At 37.0% G+C, this 27,883-nt stretch overlaps 1 protein-coding gene across 2 annotated transcripts in view; it reads left to right on the top strand.

Moving 5' to 3' along the window:
- CENPE (centromere protein E) overlaps nucleotides 1–27,883 on the top strand; it is an 82,471-nt gene that overhangs the window by 27,832 nt on the left and 26,756 nt on the right. For both annotated transcript variants that reach the window (XM_078069036.1, XM_078069035.1), the window contains 19 exons: nucleotides 71–225; nucleotides 1,776–2,090; nucleotides 2,202–2,471; nucleotides 2,629–2,787; nucleotides 14,145–14,348; nucleotides 15,983–16,141; nucleotides 18,596–18,886; nucleotides 19,012–19,170; nucleotides 20,181–20,471; nucleotides 21,724–21,966; nucleotides 22,117–22,275; nucleotides 22,877–23,164; nucleotides 23,308–23,412; nucleotides 23,593–23,736; nucleotides 24,428–24,586; nucleotides 24,758–25,039; nucleotides 25,806–25,964; nucleotides 26,609–26,878; nucleotides 27,494–27,652. In XM_078069036.1, the coding sequence (XP_077925162.1) occupies nucleotides 71–225; nucleotides 1,776–2,090; nucleotides 2,202–2,471; nucleotides 2,629–2,787; nucleotides 14,145–14,348; nucleotides 15,983–16,141; nucleotides 18,596–18,886; nucleotides 19,012–19,170; nucleotides 20,181–20,471; nucleotides 21,724–21,966; nucleotides 22,117–22,275; nucleotides 22,877–23,164; nucleotides 23,308–23,412; nucleotides 23,593–23,736; nucleotides 24,428–24,586; nucleotides 24,758–25,039; nucleotides 25,806–25,964; nucleotides 26,609–26,878; nucleotides 27,494–27,652 (3,971 nt within the window). The remainder of the gene's footprint in view (nucleotides 1–70; nucleotides 226–1,775; nucleotides 2,091–2,201; nucleotides 2,472–2,628; nucleotides 2,788–14,144; nucleotides 14,349–15,982; nucleotides 16,142–18,595; nucleotides 18,887–19,011; nucleotides 19,171–20,180; nucleotides 20,472–21,723; nucleotides 21,967–22,116; nucleotides 22,276–22,876; nucleotides 23,165–23,307; nucleotides 23,413–23,592; nucleotides 23,737–24,427; nucleotides 24,587–24,757; nucleotides 25,040–25,805; nucleotides 25,965–26,608; nucleotides 26,879–27,493; nucleotides 27,653–27,883) is intronic.

The following is a 27,883-nucleotide window of genomic DNA, read 5'->3' as shown; positions in this document are numbered from 1 at the left end:
AATCTAACTTTGCATATAATTTAGATTGTCCCAATAACTGCATGCTGTGTTAATTTACCCAAAATGTTAGATTTGCTCTGTAATTTGGAACTGGAAAGAAAGGTTACTGACCTCCAGAAAGAACTGAATAAAGAAGTTGAAGAAAATGAAGCTTTGCGTAAAGAAGTTAATTTGCTCTCAGCATTGAAATCTTTACCCTCAGAAGTAGAAATGCTGAGGAAAGAGGTAAACACATTTTTAAGCAAATAATTCTTCTTTTGAAATAAAAACCTTTGTAATAGCACTTTAAATGTCTTGCTCTAGTTTATCTTAAAGTAGCAGTCAAGAGAGTGTAAACATATGACTCAACTTGTTAGGAATAGAAATGAATGTAGTTCCTCCTCTAATTTTCTTGTATTACCAGAAAACACACTTTCAAAGCCTATTTAACAGTATATTTAGTAACTTGATCCATGTAACAACCATTTCTGTAGTCCTCAAATGTTTCACTTAAACAGAGTTCTAGGGGCGCCTGGGTGGCTCAGTTGGTTGAGCATCTGACTCTTGGTTTCGGCTCGGGTCATGATCTCGGGATCGTGGGATCCAGCCCCGCAGTGGCTCTGGGCTCAGTGCAGTCTGCTGGCCCCTCTCCCTCTGCTTCTTACCCCCATGCTCTCTATCTCTCTGAAATAAATTTTTTAAAAAATGATTTAAACAGAATTCAATGGGGGCATCTGGCTGCTCAGTCAGTAGAGAGTGTGGACTCCTGATCTCAGGGTTGTAAGTTCAAGCCCCACATTGGATGGAGAGATTACTTAAAAATAAAATCTTTAAATAGAGTTCTATGGCCCATCCTTTTTTTAACCTTTTTTTTTTGGTACTAGTTCCATCACTATGTTGAATAAAAAAACGTAATGAGATGTAAGGGAGGGGACTGATAAAGTTTAGGGGTCAGTGTAAATCTTGCAGGCCAGTGAACAAACCTGTGAATCATCAGCCAGCTTTTCCTTCCTCTCTACCTTTCTAAAAGAAATAAAACTGACAAGTGTTTGAAGACCCAAGTGGCAGACATCATGCTAAAGAACTCTAGCAACATTATTTAGTCATCCTAAAAACTCTTTAAAGTAGGTGCTGTTTTTTAGCTCAACAAATAGTTACGAAGCCAGTAGCTGAGCTACACAGATGTGCCTCCTGTCCTAAGTCCATGATTGAAACAACCCTGCTGTATTACCCCTGTCCTTAGCCTCTGCTTTAAGTTCGCATCTCTTCTTCCCACCATTGCTACCTTACCTTTCACGGTGATTTTACTGTTTATAAGCTGGATAGGGTTTATTTAAATAATAATTCAAATAAAGCTTAACTAAATTATTCAGGGATCACATTTTTAGAATTTGGAGCTACATTCAAAGGCTTTAGGGAAAAAATGTGTCAAATTCTAAGACGAAACATAAAATGACACACCAAGAGGTTAGAAAATACTTTAGAATGATAGATAAGGAAATAAAGGCACATCCTGAAATAAAGTGTTTCTACTGAGTATCCTTCTCCATGCAATCCTTGCTAGAACCCAAAGAGAATAGAAAATAAAACTGAAGGTAAATTTAAAGAGGATAATACGTTGTTAAAGGATGGTGACAATAAAAATGTTGCCTTTCCTTGGTCAAATTTTTGCATAATTTCAATGTCTTCCCCCTCCCCCACCTTACTCCCCACCCCGAGGAAACTTTTTTTTCCTGAAAACTGCTTCAGTAGATCATACATTGCTAACATAGCTAAATTTTATTTCGTTTCCATAGATGCATGATAAATCTGAAGAGCTCTGTGTAATAACATCAGAAAGAGACAATTTGTTTTCTGAAGTAGTTCAAAAGGAAAGTAGAATTCAAGATTTACTTGAAGAAATTGGGAAAACTAAAAATGACCTAGCAATTACCCAGTTGAATTACAAAAGCACTGATCAAGAATTCCAAGATTTTAAAAATCATCATATTGAATTTGAGCAAAAGTATAAGATGGTCCTTGAGGAGAATGCAAGAATGAATCAGGAAATAGGGAATCTCTCTAAACAAGCTCAAAAACTTGGTTTAAGTTTGGATGCTGTGAACACAGAGGTTGGTACAAGACACCCTCTAGGGAGCGATCTTTAACTTTCTGGGGTTTGGCTTCCATTTATATACCATAGAATGCTCTGCTTTTCACATTTACTTTTTCTTATTTTAAAGCTTTCTCCCAAATCTGAAGAAGTTCAGAAAACAACTGAGAGTCAAAAAAGGTTAAATGAAGTGGAAGAGCTGAAGGAACAATTAGAAAGTAGAGATTCGAGGCTGCAAACTATGGAAAAGGAAAAAACACTGATCGCTGAGCAACTTCAACAAACTTTAGTAGAAGTAAGAACCTTAACCCAAGAAAAGGAGGACCTAAAACAACTCCAGGAGAGCCTGCAAATTGAGAGGGACCAACTCAAAAGTGACATTCAGGATACTGTAAACATGGTAAGGCTTTTACTGAGTAAACTCTGAAAATTCAGAGCCTCTTTACAAACAGGACAGGAGCCATCACTTATAATTCATGGTCCGGTAGCCACTACAAAATTACTTCCACTGTTTCACATTATTCTAATGGACATTGTTTTCTGTTTCTCTGACAAAGAATATAGACACCCAAGAACAATTAAGAAATACTCTTGAGTCTTTGAAACAACACCAAGAAACAATTAACACACTAAAAATGAAAATTTCTGAGGAAACTTCCAGGAATTTGCATACAGAGGAAAACCTAGGAGAAACTAAGGATGAATTCCAGGAAAAGGTAAATGGTGTTTCCATCAAAGTTTTTATATATGTGTAGATGAGCTTTCTCTTTTACCTCAAACACTTAAGTACATAATGATAATCTCAATCTTGTTTATTATTCACAGTGCTAATAACTAACAATAATTTACGAACATAAACCTGATGTCTTTGAAATAACTTGAGATATAACTGCTTACAATCAATTTGGGGAAAAAAGGCAAAAATTAGTTCAAACTTTAAGCTGATATTTTGAGGCCTAATGTATTTTAAATGTCTTTAAAAACCCCTCTGAAGGGGCGCCTGGGTGGCTCAGTTGGTTAAGTGACTGCCTTCGGCTCAGGTCATGATCCCAGGGTCCTGGAATCGAGCCCCGCATCAAGATCCCTGCTCGGCCGGAAGCCTGCTTCTCCCTCTCCCACTCCTCCTGCTTGTGTTCCCTCTCTCACTGTCTCTCTCTCTCTCTCTCTCTGTCAATTAAATAAACAAATAAAATCTTTTAAAAACAATTTAAAAAAAATAAAAATAAAAACCCCTCTGAATTCTAAGAAAGTTTGCTTATTATTAACTATGTCTAAAATATTTGTTTTATGTCAGATTTTATATATTAAACTTGCTTAGAGATCCCTATAAAATCAATGTGTATATATTATTTATGCCTGTTTCTAGGGCTTGTGCTATAATTTTTACTATTAGGTGTTTAAATCTCACCTTAATTTATTCTAAGTAATATGGTTCATTTTGTCCTGAGACCTTAGGAGAATAAGGTCTTAACTGGTTATTTAATTATATACAACAAACACTAGGAGATGCTAATGATGTTTGTTGTTTGTTTTTTTGTTTTAAGAGAGATGTGTTAGTCCACTAGGGCTTCCATCACAAAATATCAAAGACTGCTGGCTAAAACAACAGAAATTTACTTTCTCCTGGTTGTGGAGGCTAGAAGTCCAAGATTAAGGTGCTAGAAAATTTAGTTTCTGTTAAGTCTTCTTTTCCCTGCATGCCGATGGAACCTTCCTTCTGTGTCCTCACGGGGCCTTTCTCCTGTGCTCAAGCTGAGAAAGAGCACTGGCGTTTCTTCCTCTACTTAAAAGGACACCAATCCTGGGGCACCTGGGTGGCTCAGTCGATTGGGTGACCAATTCTTGATTTCAGGTGAGGTCTTGATCTCAGGGTTGTGATTTTGAGCCTCACGTCTGGCTCTGCACTGGGCATGGAGCCTAATGAATGAATGAATGGATACCAATCCTATGGGATTAGGGCCCCAGTTTTATGACCTCATTTAACTTTAATTACCTCCTTAAAGGCTTTATCTTCACATACAGTCACATGGGGGTGAGGGCTTCAAAATGAATATTGGGAGGACAAAATTCAGTCTGTAACAGGTGATTGCCTATAATTTTATACAATGGATTCATTTACTATATACATTTCTACTTTTCAAAAATGCCTTTGATATATATTATCAACAGGATTTTTTATACTGCCTTTCAATTTTATGCACTTAATACTATTTATTCCAGAATATTTGCTACTAGGAATTTAAAACATTCATCAGTGGGAGACTGGTGAAATAATCTTTCACACGTCCATAGCTTGGCATAGTATATGTATATATAATATGTATGTATGTATATAGATAATGCAACTGGGTCATATGGTCATAAAATTTTTTAAAATTGCATATTATATGCAAACAGAAAAATCAGGATGGACATATTATTAAATAAAAACAAATACTGCTTCAGAATAATTCAGTAAGCTCCAACTTATATAAATAAATATCTATATAGATTTATATGCTATTACTCTATATAATGAGCTTTTTTTCCCCATTTACCCTGGGGTACAGTATTCTTGCCTTGGAAAAGCTTTCCCACTCTCTCCCTATGCTTCAGTACTTCTCTCCTAGAAAAGCATTTTCACTTGTTTTATATCTTGTGTTCTCAGCTTATATGTAGTTTGGATCAATCAAATGAGCCAAAGGCATTTTACCTTGATTTGAAATTTATAACTTTCACTTTCATTAGGGGAAGGTTTTTTGAAAAGATGTTTGAAAATAAGATACAACAATACAATATTTAGCTGCTTTTAAACAGATGCAAAAATGCAATTATAGGGCCCCATGAGAAGGGGCAATAGCAGAGGAGTGAGGGAAAAAGAGAGTTCTATTCACTGGGACCAGCTGGTGTGTGGTATTAAGTTTATGCTAGAATCATCTATGTTGATAAAAAAGGTCCAACTAGGGCTTTTCTGTTTCTTGGGGTGTCTCAAATCTGGGATGGAAGGCTAGGATCAGCTTAGTCTTCTGTTACCATGTTCATAATGGAATCCCAGATGGACCCCTCTGTTCATCTGGACCCCAAGGGGCTGCATTAGTAGGTCTCTCATGATTCCCCTTAGAGTGCCCACTTTATTTTTTTATTATGTTAATCACCATACATTACATCATTAGTTTTTGATGTAGTGTTCCATGATTCATTGTTTGCATATAACACGCAGTGCTCCATGCAGTACGTGCCCTCTTTAATACCCATCACCGGGCTAACCCATCCCCCCACCCCCCTCCCCTCTAGAACCCTCAGTTTGTTTTTCAGAGTCCATAGTCTCTCATGGTTCGTCTCCCCCTCCGATTTCCCCCCCTTCATTCTTCCCCTCCTGCTATCTTCTTTTTTTTTTTTAAACATATAATGTATTATTTGTTTCAGAGGTACAGATCTGTGATTCAACAGGCTTACACAATTCACAGCGCTCACCATAGCACATACCCTCCCCAATGTTTATCACCCAGCCACCCCATCCCTCCCGCTCCCCACCACTCCAGCAACCCTCAGTTTGTTTTCTGAGATTAAGAATTCCTCATATCAGTGAGATCATATGATACACATCTTTCTCTGATTTATTTCACTCAGCATAATAATCTCCAGTTCCATCCACGTCGTTGCAAATGGCAAGATTTCATTCCTTTTGATGGTTGCATAATATTCCATTGTATATATATACCACATCTTCTTTATCCATTTATCTGTCGATGGACATCTTGGCTCTTTCCACAGTTTGGTTATTGTGGACATTGCTGCTATAAACATCAGGGTGCACGTACCCCTTTGGATCCCTATATTTGTATCTTTGGGGTAAATACCCAGTAGTGTAATTGCTGGATCGTATGGTAGCTCTATTTTCAACTTTTTGAGGAACCTCCATACTGTTTTCCAGAGTGGCTGCACCAGCTTGCATTCCCACTAACAGTGTAGGAGGGTTCCCCTTTCTCTGCATCCCCACCAACATCTGTCATTTCCTGACTTGTTAATTTTAGCCATTCTGACTGGTGTGAGGTGGTATCTCATTGAGGTTTTGATTTGGATTTCCCTGATGCCAAGTGATGTTGAGCACTTTTTCATGTGTCTGTTGGCCATTTGGATGTCTTCTTTGGAAAAATGTCTGTTCATGTCTTCTGCCCATTTCTTGATTGGATTAGTTGTTCTTTGGATGTTGAATTTGATAAGTTCTTTATAGATTTTGGATACTAGCCCTTTATCTGGTATGTCATTTGCAAATATCTTCTCCCATTCTGTCGGTTGTCTTTGGTTTTGTTGACTATTTCTTTTGCTGTGCAAAAGCTTTTTATCTTGATGAAGTCCCAATAGTTCATTTTTGCCCTTGCTTCCCTTGCCTTTGGCGATGTTTCTAGGAAGTAGTTGCTGCAGCTGAGGTCAAAGAGGTTGCTGCCTGTGTTCTCCTTTAGGATTTTGATGGAGTCCTGTCTCACACTGAGTTCTTTCAACCACTTTAAGTCTATTTTTGTGTGTGGTGTAAGGAAATGGTCCAGTTTCATTCTTCTCCATGTGGCTGTCCAATTTTCCCAACACCATTTGTTGAAGAGACTGTCTTTTTTCCATTGGACATTCTTTCCTGCTTTGTCAAAGATTAGTTGACCATAGAGTTGAGGGTCCATTTCTGGGCTCTCTATTCTGTTCCTTTGATCTATGTGTCTGTTTTTGTGCCAGGACCATACTGTCTTGATGATTACAGCTTTGTAATACAGCTTGAAGTCCGGAATTGTGATGCCACCAGCTTTGCTTTTCTTTTTCAGCATTCCTCTGGCTATTCAGGGTCTTTTCTGGTTCCATACAAATTTTAGGATTATTTGTTCCATTTCTTTGAAAAAAGTGGATGGCATTTTGATAGGGCTTGCATTGAATGTGTAGATTGCTCTAGGTAGCATTGACATCTTCACAATATTTGTTCTTCCGATCCATGAGCATGGAACGTTTTTCCGTTTCTTTGTGTCTTCCTCAATTTCTTTCATGAGTATTTTATACTTTTCTGAGTACAGATTCTTTGCCTCCTTGCTTAGATTTATTCCTAGGTATCTTATGCTTTTGGGTGCAATTGTAAATGGGAGACTCCTTAATTTCTCTTTCTTCTGTCTTGTTGATGTATAGGAATGCAACTGATTTCTGTGCATTGATTTTATATCCTGCCACTTTCCTGAATTCCTGTATGAGTTCTAGCAGTTTTGGGGTGGAGTCTTTTGGGTTTTCCACATAAAGTATCATATCATCTGCAAAGAGTGAGAATTTGACTTCTTCTTTGCCGATTTGGATGCCTTTTATTTCTTTTGTTGTCTGATTGCTGTGGCTAGGACTTCTAATACTATGTTGAATAGCAGTGGTATTGATAGTGGACATCCCTGCCGTGTTCCTGACGTTACGGGGAAAGCTCTCAGTTTTTCCCCATTGACAATGATATTCGCTGTAGGTTTTTCATAGATGGCTTTTATGATATTGAGGTATGTACCCTCTATCCCTATAGTCTGAAGAATTTTGATCAGGAAAGAATGTTGTACTTTGTCAAATGCTTTTTCTGCATCTATTGAGAGGATCATATGGTTCTTGTTCTTTCTTTTATTAATGTATTGTATCACATTGATTGATTTGGGGATGTTGAACCAACCTTGCAGCCCAGGGATAAATCCCACTTGGTCGTGGTGAATAATCCTTTTAATCTACTGTTGGATCCTATTGGCTAGTATTTTGGTGAGAATTTTTGCCTCCATGTTCATCAAGGATATTGGTCTTTAGTTCTCCTTTTTGATGGGGTCTTTGTCTGGTTTGGGATCAAGGTAATGGTGGCCTCATAAAACGAGTTTGGAAGTTTTCCTTCCATTTCTATTTTTTGGACCAGTTTCAGAAAAATAGGTATTAATTCTTCTTGAAATGTTTGGTAGAATTCCCCTGGGAAGCCATCTGGCCCTGGGCTCTTGTTTGTTGGGATATTTTTGATTACTGCTTCAATTTCCTTAGTGGTTATGGGTCTGTTCAGGTTTTCTATTTCTTCCTGGTTCAGTTTTGGTAGTTTATACATCTCTAGGAATGCATCCATTTCTTCCAGGTTATCTAATTTGCTGGCATATAGTTGCTCATAATATGTTCTTGTAATTGTTTGTATTTCTTTGGTGTTGGTTGTGATCTCTCCTCTTTCATTCATGATTTTATTTATCTGGGTCATTTCTCTTTTCTTTTTGATAAGTCTGGCCAGGGGTTTATCAATTTTGTTAATTCTTTCAAAGAACCAGCTCCTAGTTTCGTTGATCTGTTCTACTGTTCTTTTGGTTTCTATTTCATTGATTTCTGCTCTGATCTTTATTATTTCTCTTCTTCTTCTGGGTTTAGGCTTTATTTGCTGTTCTTTCTCCAGCTCCTTTAGGTGTAGGGTTAGGTTGTGTATTTGAGACCTTTCTTGTTTCTTGAGAAAGACTTGTATCGCTATATACTTTCCTCTTAGGACCGCCTTTGCTGCATCCCAAAGATTTTGAACAGTTGTGTTTTCATTTTCATTTGTTTCTATGAATTTTTTTAATTCTTCTTTAATTTCCTGGTTGACCCATTCATTCTTTAGTAGGATGCTCTTTAGCCTCCATGTATTTGAGTTCTTTCTGACTTTCCTCTTGTCATTGACTTCTAGTTTCAAAGCATTGTGGTCTGAAAATATGCAGGGAATGATCCCAATCTTTTGGTACCGGTTGAGACCTGATTTGTGACCTAGGATGTGATCTATTCTGGAGAATGTTCCATGGGCACTAGAGAAGAATGTGTATTCTGTCGCTTTGGGACGGAATGTTCTGAATATATCTGTGAAGTCCATTTGGTCCAGTTTGTCATTTAAAGTCTTTATTTCCTTGTTGATCTTTTGCTTAGATGATCTGTCCATTTCAGTGAGGGGGGTGTTAAAGTCCCCCACTATTATTGTATTGTTGTCAATGTGTTTCTTTGCTTTTGTTATTAATTGCCTTATATAATTGGCTGCTCCCATGTTAGGGGCATAGATATTTACAATTGTAATATCTTCTTGTTGCATAGACCCTCTAAGTAGGATATAGTGTCCTTCCTCATCTCTTATTACAGTCTTTGGTTTAAAATCTAATTTGTCTGATATAAGGATTGCCACCCCAGCTTTCTTTTGGTGTCCATTAGCATGGTAAATGGTTTTCCACCCCCTCACTTTCAATCTGGGGGTGTCTTTGGGTCTAAAATGAGTCTCTTGCAGACAGCATATCAATGGGTCTTGTTTTTTTATCCAGTCTGATACCCTGTGTCTTTTGATTGGGGCATTAGCCCATTTACATTCAGGGTAACTATTGAAAGATATGAATTTAGTGCCATTGTATTGCCTGTAAGGTGACTGTTCCTGTATATTGTCTGTGTTCCTTTCTGGTCTATGTTACTTTTAGGCTCTCTTTCCTTAGAGGACCTCTTTCAATATTTCTTGTAGGGCTGGTTTCCTGTTTGCAAATTCCTTTAGTTTTTGTTTGTCCTGGACGCTTTTTATCTCTCCTTCTGTTTTCAATGACAGCCTAGCTGGGACCAGTATTCTTAGTTGCATATTTTTCTCATTTAGTGCTCTGAATATATCATGCCAGTCCTTTCTGGCCTGCCAGGTTTCTGTGGATAGGTCTGTTGCCAATCTAATGTTCCTACCATTGTAGGTTACAGATCTCTTCTCCTGAGCTGCTTTCAGGATTTTCTCTTTGTCTCTGAGACTTGTAAGTTTTACTATTAGATGTCGGGGTGTTGACCTATTTTTATTGATTTTGAGGGGGGTTCTCTGTGCCTCCTGGATTTTGATGCCTGTTTCCTTCCCCAAATTAGGGAAGTTCTCTGCTATAATTTGCTCCAATATACCTTCTGCCCCCCTTTCTCTTTCTTCTTCTTCTGGGATCCCAATTATTCTAATGTTGTTTTCTCTTATGGTATCACTTATCTCTCGAATTCTGCCCCTGTGATCCAGTAGTTGTTTATCTCTCTTTTTCTCAGCTTCTTTATTTTCCATCATTTGGTCTTCTGTATCACTAATTTTTTCTTCTGCCTCATTTATCCTAGCAGTTAGAGCCTCCATTTTTGATTGCATCTCATTAATAACCTTTTTGATTTCAACTTGGTTAGATTTTAGTTCTTTTATTTCTCCAGAAAGGGTTTCTCTAATAACTTCCATGTTTTTTTTCAAGCCCAGCTAGTATCTTTTAAATCATCATTCTGAACTCTAGTTCTGACATCTTACTAATGTCTGTATTGATTAGGTCCCTGGTAGTCGGTACTGCCTCTTGTTCTTTTTGTTGAGGTGATTTTTTCCGTCTTGTCATTTTGTCCAGAGTAGAATAGATGAATGAGGGAACAAAATGCTAACAGGGTAACAACGTCCCCAGAAAATATATACTAAACAAATAAGAAAAGACCTGAAACTGGGGGAAAAGAAAGGGAAAGAAAGAAGAAAAAGAAAAAGATAAAAACAAACAAAAACAAAGAAAATAGAATATGATCAAATATGATCAGGCTGGTGCATAGATCAGTGCCACACACTAGATTTTGGGTGAATTTTGGTCTGTTAGAAGAAAGTGCTTCCCAAAATTTTAAAGAAAGAATAACTTATATATGTACAAAAATAAGGGTTAATACGATGAAGGGATGGAATACGACTGTAAAGATGAAAATTATAAAAGATTTTATAAAAGGAATTGATAAGATAAGAAGTTGGTTGAAAAAAGAAAGAAGAGGATTTAAAAAAAAAAAGGGAGAGAATGTGATCAGGCAGGAGACTAGAACAAAGCCATACACTAGATTTAGGGTATATTTTGATCTGTTAGAAGAAACTGTATCCCAAAATTTTAAAGAGAGAACAACTTATATATATATATATATATATATATACCAAAAATAAGGGTAACTACTATGAAGGGATAGAATATGACTCTAAAAATGAAAAATAAAAAAGATTTTTTTAAAAAGGGATTGATAAGATGTTGGTTGAAAAAGGGAAAAAGAAAACTTCAAAAAAAAAAAAAAACAGTTAAAGAAAAAAATCAACTTTGAAAGACTAAAGAATCATGGGAAAAAAGCCATGAATTCTATGTGCAGTGTTCCCCTAGCGCTGGAGTTCTGCCATTCTCATTGATCGGTAAACTTGGTCTTGGCTGGCTGTTCTTGCTGATCTTCTGGGGGAGGGGCCTGTTGCCGTGGTTCCCAAATGTCTTTGCCAGAGGCGGACTGCCCCGCCCTTGCCGGGTCCAGGCTAAGTAATCTGCTGGGGTTTGCTCTCGGGAGCTTTCGTTCCTTGCGAGCTTTCCGTGCAGCTTTGGAGGATGAGAGTGAAAATGGGGCCTCCCAATCTCCGCCCCAGAGGATCCAAGAACTCGGGGCCCCACTCCTCAGTGTGCCCCCAGAGAAAAGCAGTCAATCAGTCCCGTCTCCCCGGTCTCTGGCCGCACTCTGTGCTCACCTAGCCTGTGACCAAGCATTTCTGTTTCTGGCACCTGACCCCATCTGGAGTCTCCAAACCCAGCAGATCCCTGTGGTGCGCTCCCGCGCCACTCCTCCCGGGGGAGGAAGGGGAGTCTCCCCGATCTGCCACTTGTTGGGTCCCTGCTGGAGGAGCAGTGGCCTGACTGTGCCGCGGATCATGGTTTATGGCAACCCTGAGCTGAAAGCCCACGCCTCGGCTCTGTCTCTGCAGCTGGCTTCCCCGCTGTGATACCTGGGAGCTCTGCCACACTCTGGCACCCCCGGTCTTCCTGTGACTCTGAGGGTCCTGAGACCACACTGTCCCAGTGAGGGACACCCCTTGCTTAGCCACTGGAGCAATGTCCCTCAGCAGAGCCAACTTCTTAAAAGTTCTGATTTTGGGCGCCTGGGTGGCTCAGTTGGTTAAGCGACTGCCTTCAGCTCAGGTCATGATCCTGGAGTCCCAGGATCGAGTCCCGCATCGGGCTCCCTGCTTGGCAGGGAGTCTGCTTTTCCCTCTGACCTTCCCCCCTCTCATGCTCTCTGTCTCTCATTCTCTCTCTCTCTCAAATAAAAAAAAAAAAAAAAATCTTTTAAAAAAAAAATAAATAAAAGTTCTGATTTTGTGCCCCGCTGCTCTATCACTTGCCAGAAGCGGCTGACGGAGGCCCCCTCCCCCTCCATCTATCCTCCCGAATATCGCCTCAGATTCACTTCTCTGCACGACCTACCTTCCAGAAAGTGGTCACTTTTCTGTTCAGATAGTTGTTGCTATTCTTTCCTTAGATCTCCTGTTGAGTTCGTAGGTGTTCAGAATGGTTTGATCCCTATCGAGCTGAATTCCTGCGACCAGACGAAATCCAGGTCTCCTACTCCTCCGCCATCTTGCTCCTCCCCCTCAGAGTGCCCACTTTAAATCCTGCTTGATGTTTCTCTCTCTAGAAATGCAGTTTCTCTAGTGTGTCTCAACACAAATTTTAAACAATGATTAGTAAGCCTATCTCATATAAATGACACAATTCTTTTTCTTTATTTAATAATAAGATATGTTAGATATTGTTCATGATAGCTGAAATACTTTCTAGGCTGGGTTCATTTCTGAAATGTCCCTTGGGTATTCTCACATACCTTGTCTCAGCCTGCTTTGTCTTTGTGTACATTCCTATGTTTAGGAGCACAGATATGAGATTCTGAAGTATAGTATCTGACAAACTAGTCCCAATGACTATCTGTTCCTTACCTTAAGTTCTCATGTAGTTAGCCCTGTGTTTGCCATTGTCAGAAACTCATGCATACTGCCAACAGTAAGAGAATAGTTAAATAAAGTATGGTTTGTCCAAACCCACTCTAGAGAATTGAGCAACTACTAAAAATTATAAGTTGAAGATTATGTAACAGCATGGGAAAATGCATGTGATCTAAATGGAAAAGAGCAAAACTGAATTCTGTATTTATTAATCATAATTACTGTGTTCAAGAAAAATTTTTTCAAGAACAGACTCTGAAAGGAAATATTCTAGAATTCTAGTAGTGGGTTGTGTGAAGCTGGTGACATTGGATGGTTTTTTTCTCTCTTTATTTTTCAATTTTTTCAAATGTAATTGTAGATTATTATTAAAACTTTTTTTAAAGCTTTTATTTATTTATTTGAGAGAGAGAGCAGGGGGAGGGGCAGAGAGAGGAAAAGAGAATCTCAAGCTGACTCCCCACTGAACACAGTGCCTGACACAGAGCTAGATCTCACAACCCTGAGATCATAACCCAAGCCGAAATCGAGTCAGATGCTTAACTGACTATTATTATCCCTATTATTAAAACTTTTTAAAACATATATAGCCGCTATGGAGCTGTATTTCCTGGATGTGTATGGTTACATAGTGATACCCTAATTTCATACCAATGATTGTAATGTTAGTCTTTGTCTCACTTTCTCAAGGCGTACACATGTTAGGGTACCTTTGCTTAAGACTTGTTTATGGATAAATGAATTTATATAACATGCTTTTCTTAAGCAGTGTATAAAAAGTATATATTTTTAAAAGGTGGACTATACTACTATAATATGAAATCTATTTTTATCAAAGTTATTTTGCCCTCTCATATGATAAAACTCCAACCTTTTGTGAATATGACTGCTTCTGAAAATAATGATTTGTTGGGAGTGGGGGATAGAGAATCATTTCCAGCTTTTGATGGAAAGAAAGTGGTGGAGTTCAAGGTGGTTTATTCTTTCATAAAATTAGGTTGACCCATCATCATACATGAAGATAATTGTTAATTAGCTACAGCTGTCCAGGTAGTTCTTATCCATGAACAAGAGTATGCTTAAGGGCACAAACTCTGGAGCCAGACCTCTTGGCTTCAAAACCTGAGTGACCTTGGGCAAGTGACCTATCATCCTCTCTTGCATTCAATTTCCTCATCTGTCGAATGGAAATAATACTAGTACCTATCTCATAAGGTTAGAGTGAAGATTAAATGTGTCAATATATGAAAATAGTGCCTGGTAAATAATAAGTAATGTAAGTTTTGGCAATTTTTATTATTATTAAAATTGTTATTAACTGAGAAATTCTTCTTTAATCTATTTATATTTTAGATGGTTGACACAGATAAAAAACAGAATTTGAAGGCCAAAAATACTCAAACCCTGATTGCGAATGTTGAAGATAATGAGCTAACTGAGCAACAGAGAAAGATATTTTCTTTAATACAGGAGAAAAATGAACTGCAACAAATGTTAGAGAGTATTACAGCAGAAAAGGAACAATTACAGACTGACCTAAGGGAAAATATTGAAATGGTAGGATTTAGCACTGTATACTTAGCAGTATGTTTTTGTCTTGTATGTTCTGGATTTTTACAACTATACTGAGGCATAATTTACATGTGAGAAATGTATCTGTTGCAATTGTATAGTCTGATGACTTTTGACAAACATCTCTACTTGTGTACCCTCCACCCCAGTCAAGGTATATAGAACATTTGCCTCACCCTACAGAGTTCTCTTGTGCCTTGACCCAGTCAGTTCTAATCTCACTCTCTACTCCATATAATCACTGTCCTAATGGTTTTTAAGCATAGGTCACTTTGTCTCTTCTAGAACTCCATACAAATAGAATCATACAGCATGTACTCTTTTGTACCTTACTTTTTTACATTCCTTTTTATTGCTGGGTAGTGTTCCATGTATGAATAGGCCACAAGTTGTTTTGCCTTTCTCCTGTTGATGGAAACTTGAGTTCTCTCCAGTGTTTGGCTATTTTGAGTGAAGCTGCTGTAAACATTCTTATACAAAACTTTTTATGAACATTTTTTTTTTAATTTCTCTGGGGTATCTAAATGGAATAGCAGGGTCATAGCAAATTACTAGACTGATTTCCAAAGTAGTTGTACCATTTTACATTCCCATAAGCAAATTAAGAGAATTCTGATGGCTCCACATCCTCACCAATGCTTCCTATTATTGGTGTTTTCAATTTTAGCCATCCTATTGGGTATGTACCTCACTGTTTTCATTTGCCTTTCCTTAATGATTAAGGATATTGATCATCTTTTCATATGCTTATTGGCCATTGCATATCTTTCTATAAATCATCTGTTCTCTCAGTGATGTGTTGTAGATTTTAGTGTACAGGTTTTGTCCATATTTTGTTAAATTTGTTCCTAAATGTTTCTCTTTTATTCTGTTATAATTTTTAAACTTCATTTTTAATTATTTGTTGTTAATGTTTGCCATATTGTCAAATCTACTTTAGTCTTTGTTACTGTATTTGGAACAATATAATATGTATAGATTGAAATTCACATTTTTAGAAGTTTGCTGTGGATTTCAGGAGAACCTGACCTTTTGTGTAATTTTCCATATTTCTTGGGATTGTCTGTTTAGTCAGAAGAGCTAAGTTTAAAAAAGAATACAGACAAAAGTCATAGTCTGTTCTTGGTCTCATATTTACAATGTTTTTATGGTCATGATACTTGAGAATGTCACTGTTTAAGCTTATAACTAGGGTAGCCCGAGTCATGCTAGCAAAGGATGGCTGCCATTTTGAGCTTGCTGTTAACTGGTGCCCTAAATCATAACCATTCTAGCATATGAAAAGCCCATAACTGTAGTCTTGTCATCAGTCCATGAAAGCTTAGAAACAGTCTCCTTTGGCTTAAGGGTAGAAAATGGGAAAACCTCTCAAGACAGAATACCAAATCCAGTTCTAATTTTCATGATAGGAATATAGGTGGAGCAATAAAGAAACAGCATAAAAAGCAGATGCTTGGCATCTATATGATTAAATTAAAGACTTTTTTTTTAAGGTAGTCTTTTCCAATAGAATTTGCCATGATTTCTTCATTTTTAGGCTGAAGTAAATGCTGATTTTTACCTGATTTTATAAATGTAAGGTAATACTGATTTTAATCTCAACTTTTTTTTAATTCTAGACTATTGAAAACCAAGAAGAATTAAGAATTCTTGGAGATGAACTTAAAAAGCAACAAGAGATCATTGTACAAGAAAAGAACCACACCATAAAGAAAGAGGAAGAGCTTTCTAGGACCTATGAGAAATTAGCAGAAGTTGAAGAAAAGCTAAAGGAAAAGGTGAATTTTTAAAGTTACCTTCCTAGCCATATTATATTTCCTGACTAAACTTTTTTTTTTTAATACATTTTGATTGCTGTAGAGCTAAGTTCTAGAAATAGCATGTATCTCCCAAATGAACACATTTTAATGCTAATTATTTATGTGGACAGTTTCAACTCATACCTATATCTTAACCAACACTCTTTGTGAGGATTATATTACCCTAATCTTTAGATGAGAGAGAAGGCTTTGATTCATCTAAATTATCATATAATATATTTATTCATCAGAAACTTATTGGGAACTCCCCATAGCCCAGATGCTGTTCTGGGTCTTGAGATCCATTAGTCAATAACACAAAGATCCTGCCTTTATAAAGATATAGTAGTGATTCTTTAAAATGTAAGATTTATGACTGTTACCATCTCTTAGACATTTACAGTTTCCTGACTCATTTCTTTTATGGAAGTAAGGTGCTGTTGTAATATTTGTATAAGAGCTAAGACTCTTGTAATAATTGTATTACCCAAGTAATTCTAAAATGTACCCACTGAGGTCTTTCTATTTACTCTAAGGACAGTGCCACATGCATTATAAATAATATATTGTGATTTCCATTGCGCTTCTGTGAAATGTTTTTCTCTTAATATATATTCTCTTAATTCTCCTCCCTTCCACTATAACCTAATTAAATTTACTAAAACCTGATGTCTGCTTCATACTCATCCTAAAGAAGTGAAATTAATAGGCTTATGTAAAAGTTAACACCTTAGTACTGAGCACTGGGTATTATATAAGATTGATGAATCACTGACCTCTACCTCTGAAACTAATAATACATTATTTGTTAATAAACTGAATTGAAAAAAATAAAGAGAGAGACTTATACATATTTATTAACTTTAAAAAAAGTTAATACCTCACTAAAAATAACAACTCAGGAAACAACACATGTTGGCAAGGATGCAGAGAAAGGGGAACCCTCTTACACTGTTGGTGGAAATGCAAATTGGTGCAGCCACTCTGGAAAACAGTATGGAGGTTCCTGAAAAAGTTAAAAATAGAGCTACCCTACAGCCTGGCAATAAAACTACTGGGTATTTATCCAAAGGATACCAACAGTGATTCGAAGGGGCACATTCACTCCAGTGTGTATAGCAGCAATGTGCACAATAGCCACAATATGGGAAGAGCCCAGATGTCTGCCAACAGATGAATAGATAGAGAAGATGTGGTATATATATATATTTACAATGAAATATGACTCGGCCATCAAAAAAAATGAAATCTTACCATTTGCAATGATGTGGATGGAGCTAGAAGTTACTATGCTAAGCGAAACAAGTCAGAGAAAGACAAATACCATATGATTGCACTCATAGGTGGAATTTAAGAAACAAAACAGATGAACATAAGGGAAGGAAAGGAAAAATAAGACGAAAACAGGGAGGGAGGCAAAACATAAGAAATTCTTAACTATAGGCAACAAACTGAAGGTTGCTGGAGGGGAGGTGGGTAGAGGGATGGGGTAACTGGGTGATGGGCATTGGGGAGGGCACTTGAAGTAATGAGCACTGGGTGTTATATGCAACTGATAAATCACTAAATTCTACCTCTGAAACTAATAATACACTATATGTTAATTAAATTGAATTTAAATAAGTTTAATTTAAAAAAAAGTTAATGCCTCAGTGTTTTTTGGGCCACCCCATAAGGACCTTATTAGAAGTAAAAATAGAGTATCCAAAAGTTTTTAAGAGATGAGGAATTACAGTTATTTGGCAACTATACCTTTAAATTTAATTAGTCTCTTTTCAAGTTTTTCTCATTTTCACTTTTCCTCCTTGATTAACCTACTGACACTGTGTTAGTTTCCTAGACCCTCTGTATCAAATTACCATAAACTTGGTGGCTAAAGAACAACAGAAATTTATTGTCAGATTTCTGGATTGTAGAGGTCCAAAATCAAGTTGCTGGCAATACCATACTCCTCTGAAGGCTCTAGGGAAGAATCTTGTGTCTAATAACTATCCTTGGCTCCCAGCTCTGCTTGGTGTCCTGGGCTTATAGCTCTATCACTCTTATCTCTGCCTCCATCTTCACAGGACTTTCTCTGTGTCTCTGTGTGTCCTTTTTTGCCTCTTATAAGGGCACTCTCATTCCATTTAGGGCCCACCCTAATCCAATAGGATTTCTTCTCAATCCTTAATTAATTACGTGTGCAAAAACCATACTTCCAAGTAAGGTCATATTCTGAAGTTCTGAATCGACTTGAATTTTGGGTAGGACACTATTCAACCTACTACAGTCACTATGCTTAGAAGGATACTTTACTTTTAAAGCTCTTGTCTGTTTACATTGGGAGTGTAGGCAGGGCTGTGATAATGATTATTTCCGTTCAGCAAAGTACATTTTACATGAGATTTTAAGAGTATATAGGCAAAATGGTAATTAAAAATTTTATTTCTTAAGAACCAACAACTACAAGAAAAACAGCTACAACTTCTTAGTGTACAAGAAGAAATGAATGAGATGCAGGAAAAGATGAATGAAATGGAGAATTTGAAGAATGAATTAAGGAACCAAGAATTAACATTAGAACGTATAGAAATGGAGAGGCTAGAGTTGGCTCAGAAGCTCCATGAAAATTATGAGGAAATGAAATCCATAACCAAAGAAAGAAATGATCTAAAGGAATTACAGGAATCATTTGAAATAGAGAGAGAGAAACTTAAAGGATACATAAAAGAAATCGAAGTTAGAGTAAGTTATTACCCTTTTCTTTCATCTATTAAATGTTTCTTTAAAACAGAGCCAATTGGAAAAGGGGGAGGCAATGTTAGGATGATGTGGTTATAATATTCTTTAAATTCCACTTGCTAATAAAGGGTCTAGAAACAAAAGAAGAACTAAAAATTACTCGCGTTCATCTTAAAGAACAAGAAGAAACTATTGATGAACTAAGAAAAAACATTTCTGAGAAGACAGCTCAAATAATAAATATTCAGAAGGACTTAGAAAAATCCAATATTGAATTACAAGAAAAGGTTTGTCTCTTCTCTCCTTTGTCCCTTCTTTTCTTTTTTATTTCAAGGAAAGATGAGTAATAAGTAGTGACTGTGTTAATAGTTCATTCATTTATTGGATACTATTTGTTGAGTCTGTAATGTGGCAGGCAGAGTCCTGGGTTATAGAAATAAAATGGGAACAAGGTGAACAAAATTTCTATGATCATAGAGCTTACTCTAGTGGAAAGAGATAACTGGTAAATAAGCAAACAAATGAATAAGATAATTTGAGATAATGGCAAGTGCTATAGAGAAAATGAAACATTGGGATAACTGAACCAACCTGTGTTAAAGGCCACTGTGCAAGCCATTGAAACTAGATATGATTAAGACGTTGTTCTCTCCCCCCGAGTATGGGCATATAAAATAATCCCTCAATTCCAGTAGGAAAAATGCAGAAATATGATATGCAAAGTTACATGGAACCACTAATGACCATAGGAAAGGGGAATCAATCTGTAAACATAAAAAAATTGAGACGTAGCATTGGCGCTCATCTGAATCTGAGAATTAGGGACCATTCGTTTATTGAGATATAATCTGCTCAATGGTGATTTTTCTCCTGTGGCATTTGGGAACTAGTATAGAAATGAAGAAGTGTGCAACTGACTAAATTAACAGTGTGTTAGTCAAGTATAAGAATTGATTCACTTTGGATGTAAGCTGGAGCAAAAGAAAATCATGGCAGAATATGACCGGCAGAATATGACCAGCAGAAAAGTCATGAATAGCTTTGGTAGGAATCAAGAGAAAATGAATAAATTGGAGTTCATGATCCACAGTAGGCTGTGGGTTCAGGATCACTTTTATTTCTGTGGATAATATCCTCATCTTTTCCCTTTAAAAAATTATGATAATACAGCAGCAACTCTTTCTGCCCATGGGTCCTGTCCCCGTGCTTTAATAAAATCACCTTTTGGCACTGTACAAAAAAAATTTATGGTAATAATCTCCAGATAGTAACCTTGGTATTTTATGCATATCACAAGATCCCAGTGCTTCATGAGGAACAGGAGCTAGTGCCTAATGTGAAAGAAGTCAGTGATACTCAGGGAACAATGGATGAAGTGGAGCTATTGGAAAAGCAATCCAAAACCAAGGATTCAGTGACACCGGCATGCATAGAAATAGAAAGGCTTGAGTTGACTGAAAAACTTCCAGAAAGTCATGAAGAAACAAAATCTCTAACTGAGGAAAGAGACAACCTTCAAACAATACAAGAAGCAGTTCAGGTTGGACAAGACCAGCTGCAAGAAGACATTAGAGAAACGTTGGCTGAAGTAAGTTTCATCCTTTCCTTCCATTTAATAAGTGTTTTATAAGAAGTCTTTGGAAAAGGAAGCACTTGTGTTGTAGTTATAATGTTACTATCATGTTTTCTTTAAATGTCTCTTAATTATGAAGTGATTGGAAACAGAACTAAAAATATAAATACTAAAAACTGTTGAAATTGAGAGAAATGCTTCAGAGAAGACAGTGGTCTTCTTAAATATTTAAAAATGATTTAGAAAAAGCAATGCTAAAGTATAGGAAAGGATAAAGCCAGAAAAACCATTTTCTTTCCTTCTTTAAATCTATTCCTATAGCATCTCATAAGACACTTCCTCAGTACCTGAGACTGAAATCTGAGAATCACCTTTCCCAGTATCCTTTCCTCCCACTCACTCTATAATCCAAGCACCAAACCTTGTTGATTTTAAGAGGTGTGTGTGTGTGTGTGCGTGCATGCGCACGTATGTGTGTGTGAAATCTTCCATCTTTTCTCCCCACATTGCCAACACCTTAATCCAAGCCACCATTATTTCTGTTCCTGGCTTTCTGTGGTAGCCTCCTTATTGGTCTCCCTATATTCATTCCTCTCCTTCTGTAATTCATTCCCCATTCTGAACCCAAGTAATCTTTTCTTCTTAAAACCCTTTAATACTCTATTGCTACTCTTGAACTAAAGACTGGAATCCCTCACAGGGCCTCTGAGGCCCTGCATCCCATTCCTTGCTGGTCTCCAGCCTTGTTTCTGCTCACTCTTAGCCCTGCTCATGATGCTCCAGCATTGTGCTTCATCTCATGGCTTTCAGATGTTCTGGTCTCCCTGCCTGCATCATTTCCATATGCCCTTGCCTAACTAGTGCTCTCATCCTTCACTTCTCACCTGAAGCTTTCCATCCCCCAGGAAGCCCTTCCTAACCACTCAGGGTAAGTTAGGTTTGCCACATACCCTGCAGGAACCCAGAACCTCTGTTTGGTAAGATTTGGCATAATGTCTATCTTTCCCTCTAAAGTGCAAGTCTCAGGAGGGCAAAGATCATGTAAGTCTCATTTACCATTGTATCTCCAGCCTCTAATAGGATAGTAACAACACAATGAACCCTCAGGAAATAAATGTTCAATACCTGAGTAATGATGAGTGGGAGAGTGGAAGGAGTGCTCTGTAATGAGCCACTGAATCCTGACTTAATCGTTTTAGAAAATGTCCTGATTTCTTTTCCCCTAGAATAAAATAAGGATCTTTGGCTGTCAACTCTATTGTTTTAGGATTCTCTTAAGATCCAGGAGCCTCAAGATCAACAAGATCAGACCTTCAATGTGAAAGAAAAGGACGATGAGGCTGAGGAAATCCTGAGCAAGCTGGAGCAACTGCAGGAGCCGCTCGAAGCCGGAGAGGCAGCACTGCCACGAGTGGGCATGGAAAGGCTCAAGATGGCCGAGAGGCTGCGAGAAGTTCCTCAGTCTGAAACTCACCAACTCAAAGAGAACATGAGAGAAATGACAGCTAAGGTAGGTTTCATCCTTTCCCCATGTGCGGTTTTTTTTATTATTTTATAAGCAGATATTTTCATAAAAATTAAACCTTTGGGAAAAGGAGTTAGAGTATAATGGTTATAATGTTTCTATAAATTTCTCAACAATTTCCTCTAATAATTAAAGCACCTGGAAACCGAAGAGGAACTGAAAGTTGCTCGTTGTCACCTGAAAGAACAGGAGGAAACTATTGATAAGCTGAGAGTGAATCTTTCAGAGAGGGAAACTGAACTCTCCAGCCTTCGAAAGGAATTAGAAACAACCAATGATGAATTACAGAAAAAGGTAAATTGGGGGTGAAGGACATGTAGGAGAAAACCTGAGGGAGCGGGGTGCCTGGGTGGCTCAGTCGGTTAAGGTCATGATCCCAGGGTCCTGGGATCAAGCCCCGCATCGGGCTCCCTGCTTGGTGGGAAGCCTGCTTCTCCCTCTCCCACTACCCCCTGCTTGTGTTGCCTCTCTCCCTGTCTCTCTCTGTGTCAAAAAAATAAATAAAATCTTTAAAAAAAAAAAAAACCTGAGGGAGCTAGCTAACTGAACTACAGAAACTAATTTTGCATACTAGATTGTTATGCAGAACATCCTGGGTGTTTTTCCTTTAAAAACAAAAACAGATCAGTTGGTTAAGCATCTGCCTTCAACTCAGGTCATGATCTCAGTGTCCTGGGATCAAGCTCCGCGGTCAGTGGGAAGCCTGCTTCTCCCTCTCCCTCTACCCTTCCCCCACCCCATCCTCTTGCTATCTCTTTCTCTCTGTCAAATAAAATCTCTAAAAAAAAAAAAAATGCAAAAACAGATCTATATATATATACACACATACACATATATAAACACACACATTTTACGTGTATGTATATTTTGGCTGTTAACTTATTATTATTTTAAGATCCAAGAGCGTCATGAGAAACATGAACAATTTATTAGCACCAAAGAAATCATTGAGACTCAGGAAAAAATGAGTGAACTGGAGCAATTAAAGGAGCAACTCAAAGTCAAAGATTCATCATTACAAAATATAGAAAGTGAGAGGCTCAAGTTGACCAAGAAACTTCAGGAAAGTCAAGACAAAATAAAAATTATAATGAAGGAAAGAGATGAACTGAAAAGGGTGCAGGAAGTTCTTCAAATGGAGAGAGACCAACTCAAAGAAAACATTAAAGAAACTGTAGCTGAAGTAAGTTTCCTTCTTCTAATTTTTTTTAGGTACAAAAATAATGTTAAGGTAGTTAAATTCACTGTTGTTTTATTAATTTTTATCCAATCAGAAAGGGACTGAAAATCAAACAGGAACTAAAAACTACTTATGTTCTTTTGAAGGAGCACCAACAAACCATTAGTACAAGGAATATTTCAAAGAAGACAGACCAAGAAGCAAATATTGAGAGAGATGTAGAAAACTCAGATGCTGAATCACAAGAAAAGGTAGGTCTTATTTTGTTAAGTTGGAAAATGACATCTGATTATTGTGTTGCTCATTTCCCTGTGGAAGAAAATAGTATATACATTAGATAAAATGTAAAGATGACTGACTTAATTTAGAAACAATTCCTCTTTTTCCTACAAATTTCTGCCTTTGTCCTAACTTGTTTTATTTTTTCTCAGATTCAAGAACTTCAGGAAGAAGAATATCAGCTTCTTAAGATGAAAGCTGTCAGTGAGACTCAGGAAAAAATATGTGACATGGAATACTTCAGGAACCAGTTGGAGGCCCAAAAGTCAACTTTGAAAAATAAAGAAATGGAGAATGTGAGGTTAACTCAGAGACTTCACAAAAACCCTGAAGAAATGAGATCTGTTACAAAAGAAAGAGATGATCTTAGGAGTGTAGAGGAGACTCTCAAAGTACAGAGAGACCAGCTCGAGGAAAACCTGAAAGAAACTGTAATTAGAGTGAATTACCCTCTTTCCCCCATCCAGTAAATATGACATTGTGTCCTAAAAGAACCATGGGCTATCAATAGGATTGGTGGGAGTGTAAAATTGCTCCAACCTTGGGGAAGTTTGGAGGGGGAATATTTGGTACTATCTTTCAAATATTTCAATAAGTTTATTCATTGAGCCCAAAAGTCCAGTCATAGCTATACATCCTGTACACATTAACACAATTGTGCAAAGCAAACAAAAAAATAGGGAAAATGCTAAATGTCCATTAGCAGGGGACTGATTAATTAAGTGCTGCACATTCAGACCATAGAATACTAGGCCACCAGTAAAGAAGGATGTAGTGCCATGGTGCTGATTTGGAAGTATCCTATTAGGAAAGGGGGTAAGTTGTGGAGTAACATATCTAGCATGTATTGACATTTAAGACAAACTTAGAGGATGAGGTCTAACGGGGGTGGGGGCATAATTACCTCTTACCCTCTCTCTGCCTTTCTACACACAGTTTGAATTTTGTTACTCTGAATATATCATTTTCCTTTTTCTAATTATAAAGGAGCTGGAAAAACAAGAGGAACTAAGAATTGCTTACATGCATGTGAAAGAGCACCAGGAAACTATTGATAAACTCAAGGGCCTTGTTTCTGAGAAGACAGATGAAATATCAAATATGCAAATGGATTTAGAAAACTCAAATGCTACCTTAAAAGCACAGGTATTTTTTTTTTTTTTTTGCGAGTTTGAATTAGGTCTTTTGTGTAATGAAACAGGATATGAATTAACCTGAAATTGAAGACAAAGATTTGCCTACTTAATTTTGAAAGTATTATTTAGCATTTTTTTCAATATTTATCTATATCTTAATTTATTGTATGATTATCTCAAGATCCAAGAACGTCAGGAGAAAGAACATCAACTTCTGAAGGTAAAAAATGATCTCAGAGAAAGTATGTATCAAACAGAGCAATTGAAGAAGCAATTAGAGGCCCAGAATTCAACCCTGGAAAGTGTAGAAACTGAGAAGTTAAAGTTGAGTCAGAAACTTCATGAAAACCTTGAAGAAATAAAATGTGTTACTGAGGAAAGAGATGGCCTCAGAAGCGCAGAGGGAACCCTTAGGATGGAGAGAGACCAGCTCAGGGAAAGCCTCAGAGAAAAAGAAGCTAAAGTAAGTCACTCTTCCTATACTAGTGAGTAAACGTGATGTTTTCCTGACAGCAGTGAGCCATTCTTTGACATAAGTGGCAGTGTTGGTGTGAGTGAACTGATACAGACTTTCAGGCAGGTAATTTGATATTGTTCTAAAAATGTCAAATTCTGTAACCAGTATTTTTTTTGTAGACTTCATCCAACATGTATATTTATATACGTATACAAACACACATACACCACAAGGTTGTTCATTGTAACAATTTGTAATAAAAAGTGGGAAACAATCTAAATGTCCATGAGAAGGAAACTGGGTAAATATGAGCGATATATCAGAATACTATACAACACATAGAAAGAAAGAAAGAAGAAAGAAAGAAAGGAGGGAGGGAGGGAAGGAGGAAGGAAGGAAGGAAAGAAAGAAAAAGAAAGAGAGAGAAAGAAAAGAAAAGAGAGAGAAAGAAAGGAGAGAAAGAGAAAGAAAAGAAGAAATAGATTTGAATGTCCTAATTTGGAAGCCCAAATCACTCTTAGGAGGAAAAGCAAGCTGTAGAATAGTATATGGATCATGTGTTTGCCTCTCAAAAGTAGGAGTAGGTTGTGGGGAGGTGAGGACAGGGAAAGGGAGGCAGGGAAAGCTTATAACTTCCTAACAACAAAGATGTAGAATAAGAAGTAATAGTTTTATTATTTATACTAAGGAAATAAATCACTTTCAGAAAAAAAAAAAATACTAGTTAATATTAAGTTGTGTCACCATTCTTAAAATTTCTCTAATGATAAAGGAGCTGGAAAAACAAGAGGAACTAAGAATTGCTTACATGCATGTGAAAGAGCACCAGGAAACTATTGATAAACTCAGAGGCCTTGTTTCTGAGAAGACAGATGAAATATCAAATATGCAGATGGATTTAGAAAATTCAAACGCTAAATTACAAGAAAAGGTATGGAGAATATGCTTGGTTTGGATATTTGATTTATTTGTGTGTAAGCTCCTTTGGGGATGTAAAATGGTTTAGCCACATTGGAAAACATCTTGGCAGTTTTACTAGTGCTGAACATACACCTGCCTGTGGCTCAGCATTTCTGTTCCTTGAGTATGTACCTAAGAGGAAAAAATGCATACTTCCACAGAAAGTTATGTACAAGAATGCTCATTAACAGTTCTATAATCATAACAGCAAAAAATGGAAAACAAGTAAAATGTCTATCTATAGGAGAATGGATAAATACATTGTGATTTATAAGTTCAAAAACAGGCAGGACTCATCTAGGATGAAAAAGTTCAGAATAGTGTTTAGCTCTAGGAGGGGGGGCATACAGGAACATTGGGGGTGCTAGACATGTTTTAAATTTTAGTCTGGGTTATAATTATATAGATGTATACATACATCAAGAATAATTAAGCTATACACTTAAGATTAATGTACTTATATATGTTATACCTCAAAAGAAAATAAATTTTGTGTGAAATTTTGCAGAATATTAATGAGCAACATAGGAAGACTATTGTCTTAATCAATTTAGAAACTATGCTTCCCTTAAAAACTGTCTTATTCCTAACACGTTATTTTATGATTATCTTGAGATTCAACAACTTAAGGCAAATGAACATCAGCTTTTTAAGTTAAAAGAAGATGTCAGTGAGTCACAGAAAAAAATGTCTGAAATAGAGCGATTGAAGAAACAATTCAAGGCCCAAAGTTTAACTCTGGATAAAATAGAAATGGAGAATTTAAATTTGGCTCAGAAGCTTCATGAAAACCTTGAAGAAATGAAATCTGTAATGAAAGAAAGAGATAATCTGAAATTGGAGAGAGACCAGCTCCAGGCAAACCTACAGGAAACCAAAGCTAGAGTGAGTTGTGCTCTTTCTACCTATCCAGTAAATGTGTTGTTAATACCAGAAGCTTCCTTCTTATAATACTGTTGGTGAAAATGTAAACGTCACAACCTTTTAGGGAGACAGTTTGACACTGCTTTATTAAAGATTTGTCAGCATATATATCTGCTACAGCGATTCCACCTGTAGTAATTTATCCTACCAGTACATTCACACATTTGGACAGAAATACAGCTGCATTCACTGCAACATTGTTACTGCTGACAAAAATCTAGAAGTAATCCAAGTGTCTACCACTAAGGCACTGGCTAAGTAGGGTACATCTGTATAATGGATTACTAAGCTTGAGAATGGGCCCTTTTTATGTGTTACTGATTTAGAATAATCCCCAAGTGGTATGAGAGGGAGGAAAGCAGCGGCAGAGATCGCCAAGCAGCCCAACGAGGATGGGGGAGGCTAGGGACAGGGACTTTAGTTTATATCCTTCTGTACGGTTCTAATCTGGGGGCGGTGTGCTGGTTGTTTTGAACTATGAACATGCGTTTTTTAAGATTTTGTTAAACTGGTTCATCATTAAGGAAAGGTAATGTGCCTTGATATCATGATATTTCTCAATTTCTTCTAATAAAGGATTTGGAGACACAACAGGAACTAAAAATTGCTCACATGCATTTGAAAGAACACCAAGAAACTATTGATAAATTCAGAGAGAGAGTTTCAGAAAAGACAGCTCAGATTTCAAATATTCAAAAGGATTTAAATAAATCTAAAGATGAATTACAGAAAAAGGTATGTGTTGTTTTGTTCTTTGGGGAGTAACTGTCCAAAATCATTTGTGGAATGAGAAAAAATATGGATACAGATATATATAGATAGAGATATAGATGTACATATATAGCCAGTAGACACTGTTTTCCTTCCTTGAAGGAATTCTGTTTGCATTCTAACTTGTTTTATAATTATCTCAAGATACAAGAACTTCAGAAAAAAGAGCTTCGACTTCTTAAAATGAAAGAAGAT

Source organism: Halichoerus grypus, chromosome 3 (assembly GCF_964656455.1).
Source record: "Halichoerus grypus chromosome 3, mHalGry1.hap1.1, whole genome shotgun sequence".
Lineage (NCBI taxonomy): Eukaryota > Metazoa > Chordata > Mammalia > Carnivora > Phocidae > Halichoerus > Halichoerus grypus.
Note: the sequence above shows the minus strand (reverse complement) of the source record. Positions and strands in the feature narration are given on the sequence as shown.